At 36.4% G+C, this 27,125-nt stretch overlaps 1 protein-coding gene across 14 annotated transcripts in view; it reads right to left on the bottom strand.

Moving 5' to 3' along the window:
- The window catches only part of PCDH15 (protocadherin related 15), a 767,128-nt gene that overhangs the window by 88,564 nt on the left and 651,439 nt on the right, over positions 1–27,125 (bottom strand). For all 14 annotated transcript variants that reach the window (XM_065919987.1, XM_065919986.1, XM_065919983.1 and 11 more), the window contains one exon: positions 8,914–9,041. In XM_065919987.1, coding sequence (XP_065776059.1) covers positions 8,914–9,041 — 128 coding nt within the window. The remainder of the gene's footprint in view (positions 1–8,913; positions 9,042–27,125) is intronic.

The raw sequence follows: 27,125 nt of genomic DNA, 5'->3' as shown, positions 1-27,125 counted from the left end.
TAAAAAGACTGTTTGTTGTTGTTGTTGTTGTTGTTGTTTGAAGAGAAGGGAAAGAGGAAAATAATAAAATATATATATATATTTTTTTAATACAGAATTATTTTATCTGGACAATCAATTTGTGGCTACAAAGATCAATGTGGCCCTGTTCATTTATATTACTAGCAACAAAACTATAATTTTGTACTTGTCCAGACCAAAGGGCACAAATGTTACACATCAGAAACTGGTGATAGTATTTCATTCACATCTCTCAACTTGTACAGGGGGAAAAAGCAGGTTTCCAATGTATAGACTTTTAGAGTAGTTAGTTTGCATGTAAATGCACATAGGTGCCTGAAAACTCATTTCCTTCTTGGTATATAACCCTATAACTGAATTTCTATATATATTAATGTACATAATTATATATTTACATAAGACCTTTTCTACTTATACATAAGATACTACAATATAAAAAGAGTTAAAGGGAAAGATGACCAAAAATAAAAGTGAAATCACTCAAGAAATCACATAAAACATTAGCACGCCACATTTGTATTATATCTATCTTCTAAAATTGCTAATGATGAACCCAACATTTAACTTTGAAACTGTAGCTGATAAATCAATAGGAAAACATTATTAACTGAACTGTAAATCATTACCATATAACAAAAATACACCTGTTAGGCAAAAATAGGAAAAAAATAATTGTCTTGATATTTGGTTTCTCCAGAGCAGTTAAATCAATGAAAAACTATGACAGACACATAATGTTCATACAGATATCACCAAATCTAAGCTCCAATTTTGGCAAGAAGGGAAATTACCAGAGAAATCATGTGTTATGTCACTCTCAGGGCTGCAATCAAGCCCAAAAGAGTTTAAAGTATATTTTTCTTATCTGAAAATAGAAAATGCATTCAAGTATTACATAGAAAGTCTTGATTAAACATGCTAAAAAGCATATATACATGTAAAAATAAATACAATTTCAAACAATTTAAGACGTTAAGCACAATGTTTCTATAATGTCATTAAGTTTGTGAGAAAGCATGATACCTGCTTAGATAAAATTTGAATTCTAGGAGAGAAAACAAGCACATAGATATAGGATAACAGTATAATGTCAAAATTATGTAAATATATAATTATGTATATTAATATATATAGAAATTCAGTTATAGGGTTATATACCAAGAAGGAAATGAGTTTTCAGGCACCTATGTGCATTTACTTTGTTCTAGGATCAAACCATAGAAGGTTAGAAGGTATGGTAATCATGAAGGAAACCAATGGTTAGTAAGATCTCCTAAGAAATACCACTCTCTTGAAACAATGAATAGTGTTTGTATAATGCTGGGTTTCCCAGTGTGGGCAAAGGGGAATCCAAATTCTATTTCATGGGACCTTAATTTGGACTGGTACTTGTTTACATCTCTATTATAGAGAGCAACCAGGGATAAAATTGTCATAAAATATTTGATCAGCTTCGTAAGATATAAATGTTTCTTTGGATTTCAGAATTAAGTCATCTAGACTAGTTGACCTTTAAAATGTAGTTCTTAAGTATAACAATTCTCTGAAAGTACTTGGCTATTTTTTTCCCCTGTGCCATTGTTTTGCTAAGTAAGTAACATACAAAGCATCAAAATCAGTTAAAGATGTTTAAGGGCACCAAATACTAAAGCAGAATTTGCATAAGAGAAGACAACCATGGCTGGAAGTGAAGTGATGAAATGCGGTGTTCCATAGAGTTAAGGGCAGATCTGGGACTGAATCCAAGTGACCTGAGTCCAGTCCAAGCCCTTCTACCCAGAAAGTGACAGAGTACTGTCTCTAGGCCAGACTGGCTTCACTAGCTGCACATATTACATATTATGTCTGTGGCTCTGTAGTCTTATCTTTAAATTGAAAAGAATAACAGTAGCTACCTCATGAGCTTTCTGAGGGGAATATCTGAGTTAATTTCTGACAAGTGTCTAGAGTGCTTAGCATAGTATAAGCATGGGGTAGTGGTTTATTGTTAGTACTATTTTTGACGTAAGCCAGTAAAAGATGCTACACTAGGGTAATACACACCAAACCCTCCTGGGTGTGTTGGAGTTGTTTTCTGTCATATCCCTATGAGCAGGCAGAGGCCTAAGGACCAGGATCCCTCAGAGACCCTTATCTTTGTCTAGAAACAAATTATATTGCTCTCTGCATTGCTGATCTTGCATATTTCTATACTTTCTGCCATTAAGGAAATCTGCATTCTCTAATCACAGCTGTGGGCTTCCTGGTGGCTCAGTGGTAAAGAGTCTGCCTACCAATGCAGGAGAAACACGGGTTCAACCCCTGGGTTGTGAAGATCCCCTGGAGAAGGAACTGGTGGATCGTAATTTTCTGGGGTCTCTTTAAACATGTAAAATAAAGTAAATTCTGACAAGCTGTCTTTAAAGACTGAGAAGTGGTGATATAGACCCGCAATGAGCATCCCTGCCAAACGATTGTAGCTTATACTGATGATCACTGATGATGTGTGGGGAATAAAATATTTTTAAAAACCACAGTTTATAGTCAAGAAAAATGAATATACTAACACCTATTTTTTTCTAAATTTATATTTGAGATTTACATTTAGATCAACATAAGAGGAATGAATATCAATGAAGGGTAGTAGCTTTGAAAATAAAAGTTTTCATATTCTATTAATATTGGTGATGCACCCTGCCCCAGTTTTAAGATTTTCTTTTACTTTGATAAAATATACATCACATACAATTTATGATTTTAAGCATTTTTTAGGGTAAAATCCAATAACATTAAATACATTTACATTGTTCTGCTACCATCACCACTACTCATGTCTAGAACTTTTTCATCTTCTTGAATTGAAACTCTGTAATCACTAAACAATAAGTCTCTAGTATCCCCTTCCCATAAATCCTGGCAACCACCACTTTATTTTCCTTTTTTATGAACTCCAGGAGCCTAATACAACTGAAATTTTATAGTATCTTTTCTTCTGTGTTGGGCTTATTTCACTTAACATAACATCTTCAAGGTGCAGCATATACTATAATTTCCTTCTTTTTTTAAGACAGATAATTTTCCAACTTTTTGTTTATTCACTTAACCATTAATACACACTATATAGATTGTTTCCACCTTTAGTTATTGTGAATAATGCGGCTATGAACATTGATGTACAAATTCCTATTTGAGTTCCTGCTTTAATTCTCTTGGGTATATGGGTGATACATCTAATGCACATTAATTCTTATATTAAAGACTGAAGAGAAAAAATACAATTTGATTTCCTTATTCTTCTCCATCTCCCTGCAATTAAAATTGGTGTGATCAATGAAAATCAATTTGGTAGTATCAATTGTGATAGAGATACCATCATTAAACTATGGTAATGTAGCAAATAGTCCCTAATTGACTCTTTTGCTCTGTGTCCTTTGACATAATCCAAGAGTTACTTTAACATGTTGTGAATTTGAATTTTTAAGCCAGAATCCAAATGCCTACATGTGTTCATAAATAAAACCTTTAATAATTACTTGCTTTTTTGGTCTGATTTATTGGAATGTTAACTCTATAAGGGCAGAGAGACAGTCTGTTTTGCCTGCCTCTGTATTTCCAGCACACACCAGGTACACAGTGTATATTTTCTAAAAAGAAATTTAAATAATTTGTCTGTAAGCAAATTAGGTATGACATTTCAGAGCACACATATATCTACATATACAATTTTCTTTCTTATATCACTTATATTTGATAATCAACTTCAATAATATTCTCACTGTGTTGCCTTTCTCCTAACATATTTTTAGCAATGTCTTTAATCCTTTGTCCATATTTGAAATTAGTAAGTATAGTTTAGGCTTGATATTTCAGTCATATTTTTTAGTCAATCCGTAATATGCTTCCTCATCTCTTCCTATACATAATATAACTTTTAAAATTTATTATTTATCTTTAGGCATTTCATGAGCAACTAAAACAAACTAAGTTGCATGTATGGTAAATACACCTAACATTACCAAATACTATACAATAAGTGGTAAAAAATAAAAAAATATTTTTCACAGTCATAGGCTACTTCCCTATATTTTTAAATCATATTTCTGTCAAGATCAGGGTTTGGCTGGCCCTGATCCAGGGTTATTTCTAATAACATTTTTCTGCTGCTCTAAGTATGAATTGAGAACTGCTCAACTTACTTTCATTCTGATTAAATTTAGAAAGGAGAAACTTCCAGTGTTCAAGGCTAAAGGCAGCATCTGCAAATGTTCACCACTGAAGATTTATTACCCTCATCACTTCCTAAGGTCCCGTCCTCCTATCACTGTTCCACTAACACACTCTGTACTTTGCTTCGTCTGGGTTTGACTTTGTGTTTCTGCTGCTTAGACTATCCTACTCATTTGTTTCACTTTGAGAAAGTCCAATGACTCTGTATTTGTGTGTGTTCAGTCCTGTCCAACTCTGTGCGACCCCATGGACTGTAGCCCACCAGGTTCCTCTGTCAATGGAATTTTCCAGGCAAGAATAGTGGAATGGTTCATCATTTCCTTCTCTAGGGGATCTTCCCAATCCAGGGATTGATCAAACTTGTGTCTCCTGTATTGACAGGCAGATTCTTTACCACTACACCACCTGGGAATCCCCAGTGACCCTCAAATTCTTCATGTCCCAGAAAACCTTTTATGTTCTTTCACCAATGAAAATGCCTCCTTCCCTTAAATTCACACTATTTGTGCTTCTTGACTGCATTGATTGTCACAACATACACCTGCATCACTATATTGGTACACTTTCTCATGATCTCTCTCTGTATCTCTGTCTGTGCATCCCCTCTTACATAGCATATTGTATTGCATGAAGTTGGTTTTCTAAAATGTACCCCTCTCCCTAGCCTGAATAATCCATGGATCAATTGAAGAAAGGAATGTCCTACAGAATTCTTGGCAGTCCTAAAGAAACAAACATTTACATCCCTTCAGTTCAGTTCAGTTCAGTCCCTCAGTCATGTCTGACTCTTTGAGGTCCCATGAACTGCAGCATGTCAGGCCTCCCTGTCCATCACCAACTCCCAGAGTCCACCCAAACGCATGTCCATTGAGTCCATGATGGCATCCAACCATCTCATCCTCTGTCAACCCCTTCGCCCTCAATCTTTCCCAGAATCAGGGTCTTTTCAAATGAGTCAGCTCTTCACATCAGGTGGCCAAAGTATTGGAGTTTCAGCTTCAACATCAGTTCTTCCAATGAACACCCAGGACTGATCTCCTTTAGGATGGACTGGTTGGATTTCCTTGCAGTCCAAGGGACTCTCAAGAGTCTTCTCCAACACCACAGTTCAAAAGCATCAATTCTTCGGCACTCAGCTTTCTTTATTGTCCACTTCTCACATCCATACATGATCACTGGCAAAACCATAGCCTTGACTAGATGGATCTTTGTTGACAAAGTAATGTCTCTGCTTTTCAATATGCTATCTAGGTTGGTCACAACTTTTCTTCCAAGGAGTAAGCGTCTTTTAATTTCATGGCTGCAGTCACCATCTGCAGTGATTTTGGAGCCCAACAAAAGAAAGTCAGTCATTGTTTCCAGTTTCCCCATCTATTTCCCATGAAGTGATCGAACCAGATGCCATGATCTTCGTTTTCTGAATGTTGAGCTTTAAGCCAACTTTTTCACTCTTCTCTTTCACTTTCATCAAGAGGCTCTTTAGTTCTTCACTTTCTACCATAAAGTGTTATCTGCATATCTGAGGTTATTGATATTTCTCCCAGCAATCTTGATTCCATCTTGTGCTTCCTCCAGCCCAGGTTTTCTCATGATGTACTCTGCATATAAGTTAAATAGGCAGGGTGACAATATACAGCCTTAGTGTACTCCTTTTCCTATTTGGAACCAGTCTGCTGTTCCATGTCCAGTTCTAACTGTTGATTCCTAACCTGCATGCAGGTTTCTCAAGAGGCAGGTCAGGTGATCTGCTATTCCCATCTCTTTCAGAATTTTCCACAGTTTATTGTGATCCACACAGTGAACGGCTTTGGTATAGTCAATAAAATAGAAATAGATGTTTTTTCTGGAACTCTCTTGCTTTTTTGATGATCCAGCAGATGTTGGCAATTTGATCTCTGGTTCCTCTGCCCTTTCTAAAACCAGCTTGAATGTCTAGAAGTTCACAGTTCACGTATTGCTGAAGCCTGGCTTGGAGAACTTTGAGCATTACTTTACTAGTGTATGAGATAAGTGCAATTGTTCGGTTTTTGAGCATTCTTTAGGACTGGAAAGAAAACTGACCTTTTCCAGTCCTGTGGCCACTGCTGAGTTTTCCAAATTTGCTGGCATATTGAGTGCAGCACTTTCACAGCATCATCTTTCAGGATTTGAAATAGCCCAACTGGAATTCCATCACCTCCACTAGCTTTGTTCATAGTGATGCTTCCTAAGGCCCACTTGACTTCACATTCCAGGATATCTGGCTCTAAGTGAGTGATCACACCATCGTGATTATCTGGGTTGTGAAGATCTTTTTTGTACAGTTCTCTGTGTATTCTGGCCACCTCTTCTTAATATCTTCTGCTTTTGTTAGGTCACTACCATATCTGTCCTTTATGGAGTCCATCTCTGCATGAATTGTTCCCTTGGTATCTCTAACTTTCTTGAAGAGATCTCTAGTCTTTCCCATTCTATTGTTTTCCTCTATTTCTTTGCATTAATCACTGAGGAAGGCTTTCTTATCTCTCCTTGCTATTCTTCAAAACTCTGCATTCAAATGGGTATATCTTTCCTTTCCTCCTTTGCTTTTCACTTCCCTTCTTTGGGGCTTCCCTTGTGGCTCAGCTGGTAAAGAATCCGCCTGCAGTGCGGGAGACCTGGGTTCGATCCCTGGGTTGGGAAGATCCCCTGCAGAAGGGAAAGGCTGCCCACTCCAGTATTCTGCCCTAGAGAATTCCATGGGCTGTGGAATTCCATGGAGTCGCAAAGAGTCAGACACGACTGAGCTGCTTTCACTTCACTTCACTTCTGAAGAAGCCTCCGAAACATACAATTTCCAAGAATGAACTCTTGATTTCTGTACCACAGTACCTGAGGGAGTAATGGGGACTGTGTGATGGGGATCTGTTCAGAACAAAACCCTCTGAGTCATCCTTTATTTTCTCTAATGCACCGCATATTAATATAACACATCAGCAAATCTTTTTGGCTTTCTTTTTATTTTCTTCTTATCATCTTCATATTCTACCACCATGGTTTAAGCCACTAGTAACTCTTGCCTGGACTAGTGATGCATTGGGCTCGGTTTCTACTCTTATCTAAAACACTGTGTACCTTTTCCCACTCCTCACCCTGCACAGCATTCAGAATAATCCCTTTGTATTGGATTATGTCACACTTCTAGACAGAACCATTAAAAGACTTTCTTTCAAAATACATCAAGGATAAATACCATATCCTAGTCCTGGGCTGCATCTCCAGTCTCATCCCCAGCCAGGCTTTTTAGTCACATTGAATTCCAAATTTCCTCCGGCTTTAGAGACTTTGTATCAGAATGCCCAGAATGCATCTTACCTAGAAATACACAAGTCTAGCTCTTAACATGACATTAGATCTATGATTTGTTTCTGTACCAGTTTGCATTATCAGGGTGGGGGATTTGGGGGTCTTTGTTTGATTATTTTTCAATTGCTCTATGTCCAGCTTCTAGAACAATGCAGACTATAAACATTCAGAAATTATTTACCAACTGAATGAATGAACTGAATCAATCCTTTATAATACTAAACTGTAAAATAAGATAAATATCATCAACAAAGGACTGTTATTTGTTAATCATAATACAAATTGAATATAATGTGTTGGCTTAAATTTGTAGACCAATTTTAGTTTTAACTGATGATTCAAATCAAGAGTCCAAATCTGGCACTGTGAAAGAGATATTTTGCAAGTACACACACATGCTTTATTTGCTTGATTTTTCTTTCTTATTAAGAATGTTTATAAGATGATAAAAATCACATGTAAGAAGAACTCAATCATGAAGATCCTGATAATAGGGAAAGAAAGGCAATTATCTACCCATGTGCCAAACTTGAAGCAATCAACAGCTGGATTTGCTTAGAGATATTTAAGTTTTATGCTTTTACATTAATAGCTATTTTAAAATTTGATCATTAAAATAGTTTCAGAAAAATAAATCTAATAAAGTCTTATAGCCTACAAAATTTCCCTCAGTGTAATGCAATATTTACAAATTTACTTCTTAGTTATAAAACATTCTTCAAATTTATGTACTGCTAACTATTGAACACATATTTGGTAATTAACTAAAGAAAAATTTCAAATTAGCAACTTTAATCTTAGATGTTGTATTTTTAAACTAGGTGAGCAAAATATTTCTGATCTATCAAGATTTTTAAAAATCTTTACTGAAGTACTGAAGTTAGTAGCATTATTTTTCACATTGATTCAACTAGCATTTTGAATTTTTAAAACTGATTGCTAAAAAAATTACAAAATTTATTTCATTACTTCTTCAATTAGAAAATAGCAATTTTATATTTGCTATAAGACTCCATTCTGAGAATCTTTGGAATTATTTTAAATCAGACCTTAATATAAAAGGCATACAAATCTACTAGGAAAACATACATCTTAATATTCTATTCTATGTAAAACATCATAAGAAATGTGTTTCTATTTTCATAGTGAAAATAAAGCACAAAAGTTACTCAGCATTCACCTCATAATTAATCTGTATTTAGTTTGACTAATTAAACTCATATATCTGTAAGGTTCAGACTTTCATTTAAACAATAGAAATATGCATTCAGTTAATATAGATTATATGGCTATAATTTATTTGCAAAATGTGAGCTATTTGTTTTCACTTTTAGTTCTGTATCTTAATAAATGTTCTCATACCTTAACTCTTAGCACAGAAGCAAACATCCTTGCATCTTCAGACACACCTCCAATGTAGAATTTTTTCTGAAACACTGGGGGATGATCATTTTCATCCTGAATCTCAATATACACTTTAGCTGTATTGCCTGGAAGATAACAAATAGTATATGTTTTATTGGTGGTTACTCACTGGAAAAAAATGGAGTGGAGTAGACACTTATACTTTTTTTTTTTCTTGAACAATGTAAATAACTTAATTCAGATAGTCATTCCTATTTGGCATGCTTAATACCCTATACCCACAGAGGACACTTATAATGATGTTTATGGCATCATGATGTTAAGTTACTGCTATTTCTTTTAATTATAATGTCTTCTTAATTTATTTTACTGGATTTAATAGGCAGTAAAGTATTGCATTTTGCTAATTTTAGTAAAACAACTCAACAATTTGTATTCACAATTACTTCACACACATTACCAAATTACATCAAAATGACACAAATATATTAAACAACTTATGAAACAATAAAGTCTGCTATAAATTTTAAAAATTTATTCTTAAGTAGGTAACTAGCAATGATATTTTCTTAGCTTAAAATGCAGCATATATATGTAGTATGTGTATGCATGCTCAGCCATATCCCACTCTGCAACCCTATGGACTATAGCCCACCAGCTCCTCTGCCCATGGAATTCTTCAGGCAAGAATGCTGCAGTAGGTTGCCATGCCCTTCTACGGGGGATCTTCCTGACCCAGGGATCAAACCCATGTCTCCTGTGTCTTCTGCATTGCAGGTGAATTCCTTACTGCTGAACCACCCAGGAAGCCTGTATATAGTATATGTACATATACAGTATATACATATGTAACATATATATAGCATGTATATATGTGTATGTATATATCTATCTATATCTATCTATCTATATAGTATACAATGGTTGGGTGAGGGACTTATTCCCACCAAGGGAAAAGAAGTTTTACTGTGTATCAGAGACTATGCTGCATTTATTGAAAAGGATATAAGTGGGGAGATGTGTATTATACGACTTATAAATACCGGGTTTTATAATTTAAACCACATTAAACATACAATAAGGGATACATTTCTTCATCACATGTTTAATCTCACTCCTTCAATCATCACACCTTTAAGGAAAAAAACTTTTTATTAGTCCACAAATGACCGTTTAACAAAGAATCTGATAAAAATAACTTACAAATTAGATAAAATGAGGAATACGTGATAAACATTTTGTAAAATGCAGATTTACATTACAAAAATATTCTGATGTACATAAGTAAACTTTTCTCATGCATTCCATGTAGGATCAAATATAGAACAACTGATCTACTATCAGGCACACCTGGATTTTATTCCTTTATTGTATTCTCAACCATAACTAATTAACATGAAGCTACTAGCACAGTGGGTAGATCATAGGTATATAATATTTCTGTGTTGACTGAATAAATGAATGAATAATCTTCATTATTCTTATGAGAATTTAGAAATGGGCACCTTTTTGCTTGACTTGGGAAAGATCAGTGAGACAATAGAATTAATTCCAAAGTTCTACCACTGTCTTGCTGCTACTCAGTTCAGTTCAGTTCAGTTGCTCAGTCATGTCTGACTCTTTGAGGTCCCATGAATCACAGCATGCCAGGCCCCCCTGTTCATCACCAACTCCCAGAGTCCACACAAACCCATGTCCATCGAGTCGGGGATGCCATCAAACCATCTCATCCTCTGCTGTCCCCTTCTCCTTCTGCCCCCAATCCTTCCCAGCATCAGGGTCTTTCCAAATTAGTCAGCTCTTCACATCAGGTGGCCAAAGTATTGGAGTTCAGCTTCAACATCAGTCCTTCCAATGAACACCCAGGACTGATCTCCTTTAGGATGGACTGGTTGGATCTCCTTGCAGTCCAAGGGACTCTCAAGAGTCTTCTCCAACACCACAGCTCAAAAGCATCAATTCTTCAGCACTCAGCTTTCTTTATAGTCCAATTCTCACATCCATACATGATCACTGGCAAAACCATAGCCTTGACTAGATGGATCTTTGTTGACAAAGTAATGTCTCTGCTTTTCAATATGCTGTCTAGGTTGGTCATAACTTTTCTTCCAAGGAGTAAGCGTCTTTTAATTTCATGGCTGCAGTCACCATCTGCAGTGATTTTGGAGCCCCCAAAAATAAGGTCAGCCACTGTTTCCACTATTTCCCCATTTCCCATGAAGTGATGGGACCAGATGCCGTGATCTCGGTTTTCTGAATGTTGAGTTATAAGTCAACTTTTTCACTCTCCTCTTTCACTTTCATCAAGAGGCTCTTTAGTTCTTCTTCACTTTCTTCCATCAGGGTGGTGTCATCTGCATATCTGAGGTTATTGATATTTCTCCCGGCAATCTTGATTCCAGCTTGTGCTTCCTCCAGCCAAGGGTTTCTCATGATATACTCGGCATATAAGTTAAATAAGCAGGGTGACAATATACAGCGTTGACATACTCCTTTTCCTATTTGGAATCAGTCTGTTGTTCCATGTCCAGTTATAACTGTTGATTCCAGACCTGAATACAGGTTTCTCTGGAGGCAAGTCAGGTGGTCTGGTATTCCCATCTCTCTCAGAATTTTCCACAGTTTATTGTGATCCACACAGTCAAAGGTTTTGGCATAGTCAATAAAGCAGAAATAGATATCTTTCCCACAATTCCTAAACTAGACAAACTGGAATCAAAGAGAAAAAAATGTGCTAGGCCAACAGGGAAGGGTACTAGCAAGGAAGTAAGGCTAATGGCAGACTGTGCTTTTCTATCCTGCAGCACCAGGGCTCTGAATTGCACCCTGGTCAGCCACCAACAGAGTTCATCCATTTTCATCTTAGTAGCAAACAATTTTAAAATTCTGGAATCAAAGCTAAGAGTTCTACATTTGATAGTTAAAAAAATAAGCGAATCTTAAAGTTTAAGTGAAGATCTAATGGTCAACATGGTGATGATACTTAATGATACTATGCTATGTACTCATATCGACTAAGAGAGAAGACTTAACATGTTACTACACACACACACACACACACACACACACACACACACAGAACACAAATGTTACCTTTGTGAGTTAATAGATGTGATAACTAACTTGTGGTATACATTTCACAGTATATATGTATGTGGTTCAGTGGTAAAGAATCCACCTGCCAATGCAGGAGGTTCGGGTTCAATATCTGGATTGGAAAGAATCCCTGGAGAAGGAGTGGCAACCCACTCCAGTATTCTTGCCGGGAAATCTCATGGACAGAGGAGCCTGGTGGGCTATAGTCCAAGAAGTCACAAAGATTGGACAAAATTTAATGACAAAGCAATAGCAATATATATCAAAACACTACATTTTACAATTTAAATATACACAGGTAAATTTGTCCATTATATCTGAAGAAAGCAGGGGGGTGGAAATTACGATGTATCTAATCAAAGAATGTAGGATAAATGGTGACAAGTCCAAAAATAATGAAATGTACCCCTACAGTTTAATCACTACAATAGCATTCACATACACTTTCTGATTAATTAGCACACAATAAACATGACATGGTAAATTTCTGAAGCTCGCACACTGACCGAGTGTGAGAACTAAGGACTGTGTCATGATCTTTCATCTAATTTGGTTTTTGATTTATTACTAAGGCAGAAATTTGGAAGCAACGCTAATTTAAATTCATTTAAGTCTACTATTTACCTTCATGAGTATTTTCAGAATCTTTTATTTTCTCCATATTATACCCTTTATTTAAGGTAGTTATGAAGCACATAACAAAAAAGAAAGATGCAGGAAGGGGTGCAGATGAGGACAGTAAAGTGGTATTGATAAAATGGATAAGAGAATGTTGTGAGAACAACACAAATGCACGATGACCCGATACCCTCTTATAGTCTCCCCTCTGGTTGGGTGAGACAATGAGACCCTCCCAATGAGAACCACAGGGGATGAAAAATCATAAGCTGGATGAAAGATTTACTTGGCAACAGTTTTGGTTAAAAGACATTGCAGCCCTCTATACATTTGGGTGCCCAGTGCCTCATTTCCCTTCCTTCACTGACACTCTTTTTCTCCGATTTTGTATGAGAGAACATTTTCTTTAGGCAGTACCTTTACATTCAGCAAGTCAAGAAGGTCCAGAAGTGATCCTTTATGCAAGGAAATGTGAGCTCCCTTCAAGGGACTTAGTTTAAAGAAAGAGAAAACAGAGCTACTAAGAAGTAAAGCTAAGAAAAAGAAGTACAAGTCAGAATAGAAAGCTCCTTGAATAGATCTTCTGTTCTATTTTAGACATCCTAAATAAGCTGAAAAAGGTTCAGAAGAGTAACTGATAGCAAAAATATTAATGCTGGGCTTCCCTTGTGGTCTAGTGGTGCAATTCAGAGGACACCCCTTCAATCCCTGGTCCAGGAAAATCCCATATGCCTGAGGGCAACTAAGCCTAATAGCCACATCTGCTGAGTCCACACACTGTAAATCCTGAAGCCTGTGTACCTAGCTAGAGCCTGTGCTCTGCAACAAGAGAAAGCCCTGAAATGAGAAACTACACAACGAAGAGTAGTCCCTGCTTGCCACAACTAGACTTTATGTTTTTCAAGACCAAATTTAGTGGATTTTTCCCTTTTCTTTCTAATAATTAATTTTGTGCTATTAGCTTTCTCTTGTTGTTATTTAAGTGCTAAGTTGTATCAGACTCTTTTGTGATCCATGGGCTGTAACTCACCAGGCTCCTCTGTCTATGGGATTCTCCAGACAAGAATACTAGAGTGGGTTGGTATGGCCCCCTCTTCAGAATTTTCCCAACTCAGGGATTGAATCAAGGTCTCCTGCATCTCCTTCATTGGCCGGCATTTTTTTGTTTGTTTGTTTTAACCATTAGTGCCACCTAGGACGCCCTGCTATCCACGTGACGAGCCTATCGCCTATGTTGCATCGGATTCTCATAAAATACTTTCTAAATAATGATTCAAGGAGTAAAAGCAAGGGTTCTTAACTCTGATTAATTTTGTCCATCCAGAGATGCTTTTGGTAGTGATATCTGCAGAGGATGAGGCAGCGGGGAGAGTGATACTAGAATTTAGTTGGTAATGGCCAACGATGCTGAGAAATACCTGGTGATGAATAGGACACTCTCTTACAACAGAAAATTATCTAGCCCAAAATGTGAATAGTGATGAGATTGAAAAACCCTAAGTAAAATGTGAGAGTGAGAGAGATTAGAGGAATAAAATAAAATGGAAAGTTTTTGCAAATATATAGCAAAACCCTCTTCTGAGGCCATGTGCATGCATATGCCTTCAACAAAGGACTCAATTAAAATGGGTAAAATGGACTGCGATTATTTGATAAAACATTGTTTATCACCATTTCCATTGAGTTTTTTTAAGTCGGAGATTCAATCCTGTTCATCTTCATTCCTATCATTGCGTATTGGCAGTGGCACTTGCTCCTGATATTCCCTCAGTTTGAATGCTCTAAACTTCAACCATATATCTAATTATTTCTAGCATATATACATCAAAGAGGTATTGATTATCATACTTGGGAATTAAAGAGCTTAGTCTGAAAGAAAACACACTAGACTAGACTGAATCCAAGGATGGTGTTTTTCTTATTGTTAAATACTCTGCAAAATGTAACACATTAAACTGATTTTTTGAACTGTATCAAATGTGATTCTATTGAAGAGACCTTTAAAAAATGCTTGGATTACAAGATTTATGTATTTCTTACTTTGTTGGTACCAAAAGGTCAAAGTTAGATCCTTATTAAATTGTGTACACAAAAACACACACACACCCCTAACTTTTATGCTATTTTTCCTGTAATGCTATTATTGTACTTTATTTACTGGCAAATTAAATTTTAGAAGCACATAGTAGATGTTTAATAAATGTGGAATTAACTAAAATTGCTACCAAATCCCTACCTGGTGTTTATTTAAATAAAATTAATCACCGTATTTCATCCCCATAAATGAGATGATACATATTCAAGCCCTGAAAAATAATAGTGCCAAACAACTGCATATTGTTTTATAATGAGTATCTCTCTTAAAGATAACAGTTGTTTTACGTTTAATATTAGGAAAATGCTAAATCTAAAGTTGGTGATTCCGTCAAGATATCTCATTCTCTGTCGCCTCTTCTTTGACCCTCAAACTTTCCCAGCATCAGAGTCTTTTCCAATGAGTCAGCTCTTTGCATCAGGTTGCCAAAGTATTGGAGCTTCAGCATTAGTCCTTCCAAAGAATATTCAGGACTGATTTCCTTTGGGATTGACTGGTTAGATCACCTTGCAGTCCAAGGGACTCTCAAGAGTCTTCAACACCACAGTTCAAAAGCGTCAATACTTCAGCGCTCAGCTTTCTTTATGATTCAGCTCTCACATCCATACATGACTACTGGAGAAACCATAACTTTGACTATATGGATCTTTGTCAACAAAGTGATGTCTTTGCTTTTCATATGCTGTCTAGGAAGCATTATTACCAACAAAGCTGGTGGAAGTGATAGAATTCCAGCTGAACTATTTCAAATACTAAAAAAATTATGTTGTTAAAGGGATGCACTCAATATGTTAGCAAATTTGGAAAATTGAGTAGTGGCCACAGGACTGGAAAAAGTCAGTTTTCATTTCAATCCCGAAGAAAGGCAATGCCAAAGAATGTTTGAACTAACACACATTTGAGCTCATTTCACATGCTAGCCAAAGTAATGTTCAAAAATCCTTCAAGGTAGGCTTCAGTAGTACATGAACCAAAAACCATCAGAAATACAAGCTGGGTTTTGAAAAGGCATAGGAACAAAATGTTAAATTGCCACTCTACATTGGATCATTAAAAAAATAAAAATAAAAATCAAGAGAATTCCAGAAAACGTCTTCTTCTGCTTCATTGACTATGCTAAACCTCTGACTGTGTGGATCATAACAAACTGTGGAAAATTCTTCAGGGACAGGAATATCAGACCACTTTACCTGTCTCCTAAGAAACCTGAATGCAAGTCAAGAAGCAATAGTTAGAATCAGTCATGGAACAACAGACTGGTTCCAAACTGGGAAAGAAGTACAAGGCTGTATATTGTCACCCTGCTTATTTGACTTTTATGCAGAGTACATCATGGGAAACAGTGGGTTGGATGACTCACAAGCTGGAATCAAGATTGATGGGAAAAATATCAATAACCTCAGGTATGCAGATGAATACCACTCTAATGGCAGAAAGTGAAAAGGAACTAAAGAGACTCCTGATGAATGTGATAGAGGAGAGTGAAAACATTGGCTTAAAACTCAACATTCAAGAAAACTAAGATCATGGCATCTGGTCCCATCACTTCATGGCAAATAGAAGATGAAAAAGTGGAAGCAGCCACAGATTTTTTTCTTGGACACCAAAAATCACTGCAGATGTGACTGCAACCATGAAATTAAAAGACACTTAACTCCTTGCATATTCATTGGAAGGACTGATGCTGAAGCTGAAGCTCCAATACTTTGGCCACCTGATGCAAAGAACTGACTCATTGGAAAAGACCCTGATGTTGGGAAAGATTGAAGGCAGGAGGAGAAGGGGATGACAGAGGATGAGATGTTGCATAGCATCACCGACTTGAAGGACATGAGTTTGAGCAAGCTCCGGGAGTTGGTGATGGACAGGGAAGCTTGGAGTGCTGCCGTCCATGGTGTTGCAAAGTGTCAGACATGATAGAGTGACTGAACAGAACCGAACTCCTTGGAAGGAAAGCTATGACAAACCTAAAGAGCACATTAAAAAGACATCACTTTGCCAAGAAAGGTCTGTGTAGTGAAAGTTCTGTTTATTCCAGTAGTCATGTACAGATGTGAGAGTTGGAGCATAAAGAAGGCTGAGTGCTTAAGAGTTGATCCTTTTGAATTGTGGTGCTGGAAAAGACTCTTAAGAGACCCTTTGACTGCAAGGATATCATACCAATCAACCCTAAAGGAAATCAACTCTCAATATTCACTGGAAGTTCTGATGCTGAAGCTTAAGGTTCAAAACTTTGGCCATCTGATGGGAACGGCTGACTCATTGGAAAAAACCTTGATGCTGGGGAAGATTGAAGGCAGAAGGATAAGGGGTCAACAGAGGATAAGATGGATGGATGGCATCACTGACTAATGGGCATGAGTTTGAGAAAACTCAGGGAGATAGTGAAGGGTAACAAAGTCTGGCGTGCTACAGTCCATGGGGTCACAAGGAGTCAGACACTACTTAGCATCTGAATAAGGAACAAACTTAAAATCATTCAAAATTTCATGGGCTATAGTAACTTCCTTTTTGTTCCTCTGCCCTAATTTATATTCCAGATAGATGACTGTGTCTAGAGATAAAGTAAGATATAAGAACAAAAGGATCATCTAAGGTAAGCATTTAATCTGACCCTACTAAGGGCTTTATGGTTATTCACTAAGGTAATAGAGTTTGAATAAAAAGTATATAGGAAATATGATATAGTATGTCTATTATATGGAACTAGTAGTAATATATTTACATGATTTTTTGAAAAATAAATTATTAAGTATGTTAGAATGAGAAAAGTCACTATTTCTTATTTCTCATCTTTTTTCTCTGCAGGAATTATTCTTAGTCATACTTATACACACTGTTTATTTTAAATAGCTAGGCAGCAAGAGAGACTGAGTACTTTGAGGCTCATTTTAATAGTACTTTAATTTAGTTTAATGTTAATTTGCTTTTGCATGATTTTAATTGCTTGTATCTAAAACATACGTTTTTGTGTATGTGTTTGTGAAAGGTTAATAGCTGAACTAAAGTAATAACAGTATGTTAACTACTGGCTTCAAAAGCTTATGCTTGGATTACTATAACATACACTTGATTTTTAGCTAAGTGTTTTAATGAAGAAAATGATGACATTGATGATTTTACTATAGTGATGTGATAACAGGAGAGTAATATTCTAAATATTAATTAAAGTTTGGCTTTGTTTCCATATTAACATAGTTTTCTCATTAGAAAAATTTAATAAATGTAGTTTCCCTATAAACAGTTACCATCAACATAGAAACTAAGAATGCAATATTATTTCTTTTCAGTGGTTTTGCTTACAATTTTGTACTAATCTCTGAAACCAAACTGATTCATTTTAAAGCATTTGCAAGGGAATGATGATGACTTTTAGCTCAGTGCTTTTCCATTGAAAATAAACAGGCACTATTTTAATTTATTTGTATCTATTAAACTCCAACTCTCTCCACAAAAGCAGCTTAATACAGAAGCCATAAGGACCAATAAAACTTCTGTAGTGGTGAACTGGGAAATAAACACATTTAAGCACAAGTTGTGGAGCCAGAGCTTGGGTGAGATGCCAGGAATACTCCATATATACAGTGTGACCTTACATGTGTTATTTACCCTTTACGAGCAAAGTTTCTCAGCAATAACAAGGTAGTAAAGTATATGTAAGGGCTTCCCTGGTGGCTCAGATGGTAAAGAATCTGACTGCAATGCAAGAGACCTGAGTTTGGGTTAGGAAGATGCTCTAGAGCAGGGAATGGCAATCAACTCTAGTGTTCTTGCCTGGAAAATTCCATGGATGGAGGAGCCCGGAGCACTTTACAGTCCATGGGGTTATAAAGAGTCAGATACAACTGAGTGACTTTCACATGCATACACACAATTATATTTAAGTAATTGAATTAAATAAACAAATATATGTAAAGCATTAAATACATTCTGGTCTCACTGTACCAAATATGTCTGAGATCCCTGACTCTCAAGTTAGGAGAGAGAAAGTATTGTTATTACTGTTATTTTCTGAATGAGGAAGAATACCAATTTCATGAAATTAAAAAATAATTCCTAGCATTGAATTACAAAGTAAAATTGTTTCTTGTGGGTTATTATATAAGAAATATCAAATAGTTTAGTGGAAAACTACTTTTACTGGGAGACAGTAAAAGTGCTATATTAATTATGCATAGTTTTGTTTATATGGCAAGACTATAGATTTGTGAAAAATTCATTTAAAAATGTCAACAGTCTTTGAGAAAGACATACACTACAATATTTGATGTAAAAGTACTTTGTGAACATACAAACTTAAAAATAATTATTTTACCCTGAAATGCAAAGTCATAACTGAGGAAAAAATTATTATGCTTGAATAGACCATTAAATGAACTTTGTATTTTAGACACATAGTCAAAAACAAAATTATATGTTTAATGTGTTTAAGCCCAAAGTTATTTTACTTAAATAGAAGCAATATTTGATGAATTTGGTAAATTATATAAACAAACACTTAGTATATAAGTAAACATTCTTATATAAACAATATATAAATAAATATTCTTATATAAATAAACATTCTTAGATGAACAATGAAAAGAAATAGAGGAAAACAATAGAATGGGAAAGACCAGAGGTCTCTTCAAGAAAATTGGAAATACCAAGGAAACATTTCATGCAAGGATGGGCATTATAAAGACAGAAACTGAAGGACCTAATAGAAGCAGAAGAGATAAATGGATAGAAGCAGAAGAAATAAATGGAAAAAATAAAAAATAAAAAAAAGAGAAAAAAAAGAAGCAGCAGAATAGATTAAGAAGTGACAAGAATATACAGACGAGCTATTAAAAAAAAGAAGAAGAAGTCTTAATGATCCGGATAACCATGATTGTGTGTTCATTCACCTAGAGCCAGACAACTTGGAGTATGGAGTTATGTGGGCCTTAGGTAACATTACTATAAGCAAAGTTAGTGGAGGTGATAGAACTTCCAGCTGAGCTATTTCAAATCCTAAAAGATGATGCTGTTGAAGTCCTGCATTCAATATGTTGACAAATTTGGAAAACTCAGCAGAGGTCACAGGGCTGGAAGTCAGTTTTCATTCCAGTCCCAAAGAAGAACAATGCCAAAGAATGTTCAAATTACCATACAATTGCACTCACTTCACATGCTAACAAGGTAATGCTCAAAATCCTTCAAGTTAGGCTTCAGTACTACATGAACCAAGAACTTCCAGATGTACAAGCTGGGTTTAGAAAAGTCAGAAGAACCAGAGAACAAATTGCCAGTATCCACTGGGTTATAGAGAAAGCAAGGAATTCCAGGGCGGCGGGGGGAAGCATCTACTTTTGCTTCATTGGCTACTCTAGAGACTTTGACTATGTGGATAACAAAAAAGCTGGAAAATTCTTAAGGAGAAGGGAATACCAGACCACCTTACCTGTCTTATGAGAAACCTGTATGCAAGTCAAGAAGCAACAGCTAGAACCAGGAATGAAACAACTGACTGGTTCTAAATTGTGAAAGCTTTATGATAAGTCTGTATATTGCCATCCTGCTCATTTAACTTATATGCAGAGTAAATCATGAGAAATGATGGACTTAATGAATTTGCAGGCTAGGATCAAGATTGTCAGGAGAAATATCAACAATCTCAGATATGCAGATGTATACCACTCTAAAGGCAAAGAGAAACTAAACAGCCTCTTGATGAAGGTGAAAAAGGAGAGTGAAAAAGCTGACTTGAAACTCAACATTAAAAAACTAAGATCATGACATCCAGTCCCTTCATGGCAAATAGAAGAGGAAAAAGTGGAAGCAGTGACAGATTTTCTTTCCTTGAAATCACTTGATGGTAACTGCAGCCATAAAATAAAGACACTTGCTCCTTGGGTGGCTGCTGCTGCTGCTACTAATTCGCTTCAGTCATGTCTGACTCTGTGCGACCCACAGACAGCAGCCCACCAGGCTCCGCCATCCCTGGGATTTTCTAGGCAAGATCGCTGGAGTGGGTTGCCATTGCCTTCTCCAATGCATGAAAGTGAAATCACTCAGTCATGTCCGACTCTTCGTGACCCCGTGGACTGCAGCCCACCAGGTTCCTCTGTCCATGAGATTCTCCAGGCAAGAATACTGGAGTGGGTTGCCATTGCCTTCTCCTCCTTGTGAGGAAAGCATATTAAAAAACAGTGACATCACTTTTCGACAAATATTCACATAGTCAAAGCTATGGTTTTTCCAGTAGTCATGTATGGATGACCATACATGAGTTGGACCATAAAGAAGAGTGAATGCTGAAGAATTGATGCTTTTGAATTTGGTGCTGGAGAAGACTCTTGAGAGTCCCTTGGACACCAAGGAGATCAAACCAGTCAATCCTAAAGGAAATAAACCCTGAATATTCACAGAAAAGTCTGTTGCTGAGGCTGAAGCTCCAATATTTTGGCCACCTGATTCAAACATCCAACTCTTTGGAAAAGACCCTGATTCTGGGAAAGACTGAAGGCGAAAGGAGAAAGGGGCAGCAGAAGATGAGAGGTTCAGATAGTGTTACTGACAAAATGTCATGAATTTGAGCAAACTCTGAGAGATAGGGGAGGACAGAGGAGCCTGACGTGCTGCAATTCATGGGTTGGCAGGGTCAAACACGTCTTAAAAACTGAACAGCAACAAAAACAAAGAAACAAGTCAACAGACAAAAAGATTGTATCTTGAAAGTGCAATGTACTAAGCACACCATACACAAAAATAAACTCAAAATGGATTAAAGATCTAAATGTAAGACCAGAAACTATAAAACTCCTAGAGGAGAACATAGGCAAAACACTCTCCGACATAAATCACAGCAAGATCTTCTATGACCCACCTCCCAGAATATTGGAAATAAAAGCAAAAATAAACAAATGGGACCTAATGAAAATTAAAAGCTTTTGCACAACAAAGGAAACTATAAGTAAGGTGAAAAGACAGCCCTCAGATTGGGAGAAAATCATAACAAATGAGGAAACAGACAAAGGATTAATCTCAAAAATATACAAGCAACTCCTGAAGCTCAATTCCAGAAAAATAAACGACCCAATCAAAAAATGGGCCAAAGAACTAAACAGACATTTCTCCAAAGAAGACATACAGATGGCTAACAAACACATGAAAAGATGCTCAACATCACTCATCATCAGAGAAATGCAAATCAAAACCACAATGAGGTACCATTACACGCCAGTCAGGATGGCTGCTATCCAAAAGTCTACAAGCAATAAATGCTGGAGAGGGTGTGGAGAAAAGGGAACCCTCTTACACTGTTGGTGGGAATGCAAACTAGTACAGCCACTATGGAAAACAGTGTGGAGATTTCTTAAAAAACTGGAAATAGAACTGCCTTATGACCCAGCAATCCCACTTCTGGGCATACACACTGAGGAATCCAGATCTGAAAGAGACACGTGCACCCCAATGTTCATTGCAGCACTGTTTATAATAGCCAGGACATGGAAGCAGCCTAGATGCCCATCCGCAGATGAATGGATAAGGAAGATGTGGTACATATACACCATGGAATATTACTCAGACATTAAAAAGAATTCATTTGAATCAATTCTAATGAGATGGACGAAACTGGAGCCCATTATACAGAGTGAAGTAAGCCAGAAAGATAAAGAACATTACAGCATACTAACACATATATATGGGATTTAGATAGATGGTAGCGATAACCCTATATGCAAAACAGAAAAAGAGACACAGAAGTACAGAACAGACTTTTGAACTCTGGGGGAGAACGTGAGGGTGGGATGTTTTGAAAGAACAGCATGTATATTATCTATGGTGAAACAGACCACCAGCCCAGGTGGGATGCATGAGACAAGTGCTCGGGCCTGGTGCACTGGGAGGACCCAGAGGAGTCGGGTGGAGAGGGAGGTGGGAGGGGGGATCGGGATGGGGAATACGTGTAACTATATGGCTGATTCATGTCAATGTATGACAAAACCCACTGAAATGTTGTGAAGTGATTGTGACTCAGTGTTGAGAACCACTGGCCTAACTCCCAGTTACCAGGCACACTTCACCCAGCGGACATTCCCTGAAATCTTTTTTGTTTTTACATAAATAAATTATTTTCATTTTTATTGGAAAAAAATATATATATATTGACTGTAATGACTAATGTTAAATAGGCAGTCTTGAATCATCATACATGTCCCTAAATACACCCAATAGCCCCTTCCTATACCCACAAACACTCAACAGAAAGCAACATTACATTTTTTCTTTTTGAGACTTTACAGCAGTTTTGTCAAAAAAGGTAGTATAAAATTCATTGAGAACAAATTAATAAGTCAACTCTGGCTTACCATATTTTGACAGAAAGAAAGGGAAATGCATTTTTCTTTTTTGTATATATTCTCTGTATTAGTCCTTGTGCTGGCTCTTTTGTTTACATGATCTCTTTAAAATCTTTTAAGTCATCCATGAAGTAGATTATCATTTCTGCTTTTCAAATAAATTAAAAGTTAATGCAATTAAGTCCCTGTAATAAGGAAGAGCCAGACTTCATACCCAGACTTGGCTAAAATTCATACTCCATTCTCTTTTCATAATAAAAATAAGATTTTTAATAAAAATAAGACAACTGTCCATTAGAGACCAGAGATCATTTCCCACCAGTTTCCAGAATACAGGCAAGCAGATGATAGAAACCAAATAAAATGTTTTTGAATAAACAGATAATTCTATTTCAAAGGGCAGGCTATCACAATCAACCCTTCTATGTCAGTCTGAATAATGAGTAATGATTTGAAGGATTTATAAATGTCTACAGTGCTGCTGAAGAAAGAGAAAAAAATAACATTTTGATGTTAAATCAGCACAGGGAGAAACTTCTTTTTAATTCAAAGAAAATATGAGCATCACATTATTTTTCTATTGCTTCTATAAATTAGTAGCTTAAAACAATATAAATGCATTATCTTAGTGTTCTATAGGCCAGAGTGGTATCATTAGGTTAAAGTTAATATGTGAACAGGTCTACACTGATTTCTGGAGGCTCTAGGAGTATATCTGTTTTGTTGCCTTTTCTAGCTTCTTGAATCTGCCTGCCTGCACTCCTTGGTTCATAGTCCCCTTCCATCTTCAAAGCTAGTGATGGCTAATTGAGTCCTTCTCATGCTGCATCACTCTGACCCTGACAGTACTGTCTTATGTCAATTATAAGGACTTTTGCAATTACATTGGCATCATCTAGATAACCCAAGATAACTCACCATCTCAAATCTTTAATCACACCTGGGAAGTCCTTTGGCTTTTAAAGGCAACATATTCAATTAATTCCAAGGATTAAGATATGGGCATGGTGAAGGGAACGTTTCTTCTGCCTACACCAGTCATATTATTGCTTTTGTTCAAAAATGTAAAATTCAGAGAAGACTATATTTATGAAACAGAAAAGTTTTAGGATGCTTAGAGATGATAAATTTAGGGAAAGCAAAATTCTGTGATATGGCAAACATGAGAGATTTTTGTAATTTTCTTTTATGCACAAACAACATTATTGACTCTGGTAACTAACGGTGGTTATGGACCAAATTGTGTCTTCCCCACATTCCTATGTGGGGACTTATTAGCTCCTAATATGATTTCGAGACAGGACCATTATGGAAGTAATTCAGGTTAAATGAGGTTGTGAGTGTGGAGCTCTGATCTAAAAAGACTAGTATCCTTTTAAGAAGAAACACCAGATAGCTTCCTCTCTCTCTTTATCCCTGTCTTTGTCTGTATTTCTATTCAACTCTCTCTGTGAGGACACAGAGAGAAGATGGTCATCCACCATCCAGGAAGAGAGGTGACACAAGAAACCAACCCTGATACACCTTGATCTTGAACTTCCAGCCTCCAGAAATGTGAGGAAAAAATTTCCTTTGCTTAAGCCATATAGTCTATGGTATTTCCTTAATGGCATTCCAAGCAGACTAGCACAATAATAATACTAGTTACTTAATAATTGAGAAGTTTCCGAGCTAAAAGTTTTCAGTGCATCATTTCACCTTATCCCCTTAATGCTCAGTCACTTCAGTTGTGTCCAACTCTTTGCAATCCCATGGATTGTAGCCTGCCAGGCTCCTCTGTCCATGGGATTTTCCCTCCAATAATACTGGAGTGGGTTGCCATGCCCTCCTCCAGGGGATCATCCTAGTCCAGCAATCAAAGCCACGTCATCTGCGTCTCTTGCATTGCAGGAGGATTCTTTACTGCTGAGCCAATGGGGAAACCCTTATCCCCATAATAATCCAGTGTTATTGATTATCCACATTTTATTGATGAAGAAACAGGAGTTGGAAGGATTAAATGATATGTCTAAGATTACACAGCTAGGAAAAGGCAGAAGACTCTCATCCAAACCTTGTCTTCTTAGCAGAGACAATACATATTCGTAACCATTTCACCTTGGCAAAAACATCACAATACTGTAATCATCCTTCAATTAAAATTAATTAATTAATTAAAAATAATTAATTGCAAAATGATACTGAGCATCTAAAAACGCAGGAGAGAAGCCATTTGAAAAAAAAAAAATCCAACATAATCCTGGGCTGTGCTGTGCTTTGTCACTCAGTCATGTCCAACTCTTTGTGACCCCATCAACTAGCCCATTAGGCTCCTCTGCCCATGGGGATTCTCCAGGCAAGAATACTAGAGTGGGTTGCTATGCCTTCCTCCAGGGCATCTTTCCAACCCAGGAATCAAACCCAAATAACATAATTCTAAACCTCTCTAAAGTTTGTGATTTGTGGGGAGTGGGTCAGGACTGTGTCAATTAGCATAAAACTTTTCTTTAGGTATTAGGTTTTTAGAAACTTCTATGTGTAAAACCATGAGAAACAAACATTTTACTAGGGAATTTCTACATTTTAATAAATTCCCCGGAGGCTGAGAATATAGGGTGATAGATGGGAACAGGGTAATCAAGCCTACTTTTTAACTGCATCCGGGAATTGTTGACAGACTGTAGATTAAAACTGCTCAGTATTTTTTCCCAAATACTTTAGTACTTTGGACTGATTTTGAACAGGGACAAAGGACTGCCTCCTTATCTATAATCTATAAAAAACAATATTATTATTTTGGTGATTAAATGTTAAAATGAACAGATTATGTGCTTATCATCACCACAAAAATGTAAAGCATTAGAGTTGTTGTCCATAAAAATTAAAAAGTGATTTGGCATTCATGCTATTTTCAAAACATTTGTATGGTGAGCAAACTATGTCAAAGTATACACAATAGTACCCATGTATACAACATATGTACATGTTAGGATAAGTATATGTGAGATAATAATACAGCTCCTAAGACCCCTGTAATTTTCTGAGTGATAGGAGTCTCTGACACTGAATTCCTAAATCCCTTGGAATTTTCTAGGCGATAAGTGATAGGAATCTCCATTGGTTTTAATGAGGTGACCTTGGTGGGCTCCTGGAAGGATGCTGGTCATCAGACAGACCAAGCCATGATTAGAAGCTTGGAACCTAAACCATCATGTACACAAAAATGTAGAAGAAAAAAAAAAGTTGAAATAAACTTCATTGCTTCCTTTCATCTCTTGTATCTAAAATATCTGGAGAAATACCATGTGAATCTACTTTTTCTGTATTAACAAACCCTGGATCATGCTTGTTAAGTCTATACTTTTCCCCCTAAAATCAAATGAATGTGCTTACTTGTTTGCTTGTTTATCTATGTATTTCTCTAGGCACTATGTGATTTAGTTGTGAAGACTTAACCAAAAAGGAAAGATCAAAAAGAAAAGTGATCTTTCAAAAGCAGAATCTAATTATTCTTTATCTGTATATCTTTGCTTAGTTTATTAGCCATTTGGTACAGAATATATTTAATAATTGGATTTTTTTCATAAATTGTAGAGGTAATATAAGGGGAAACAATTTAACTACAACTATTTAGTGCAATGAACAAGCTAAATTTAGCCCTTAGAAAATACTTGATAAATATGTGTCAAACAGAGGGTCATAGTTCTTGCAATATGTCACTAAATTCAAGCATTGTAATCTTCTCCAAAACATCTGATAAGAAAAGGTAATTTTTGATGCCACATACATTCGTGAACTTTCAAAGTTCAAGTAATCAAACACTTAAATTTTTAAGCAACGCTCATAGTAAAAAGCGAAAATAAATTTTCGTTATGACACAATGTGAAATCTTGCTCTATAAATTTCAAGTAATACGCTACTCCTCTATACCTGTCCTCACACTGCCCACCTTAGCATTTCATTTAACCACATTTGGGCCCAAATTGATTTTTTAAAAGGTTAGTAGAATTTTCTTGATTTGTCTGCCAAACACTCCCTTCCTCCCTTATTTGAACGTTGAACTCCATCTTTGTCCCCTTGGATTACTGTACCTC

The sequence above is a fragment of the Muntiacus reevesi genome, chromosome 2 (genome assembly GCF_963930625.1).
Source record: "Muntiacus reevesi chromosome 2, mMunRee1.1, whole genome shotgun sequence".
Lineage (NCBI taxonomy): Eukaryota > Metazoa > Chordata > Mammalia > Artiodactyla > Cervidae > Muntiacus > Muntiacus reevesi.
Note: the sequence above shows the minus strand (reverse complement) of the source record. Positions and strands in the feature narration are given on the sequence as shown.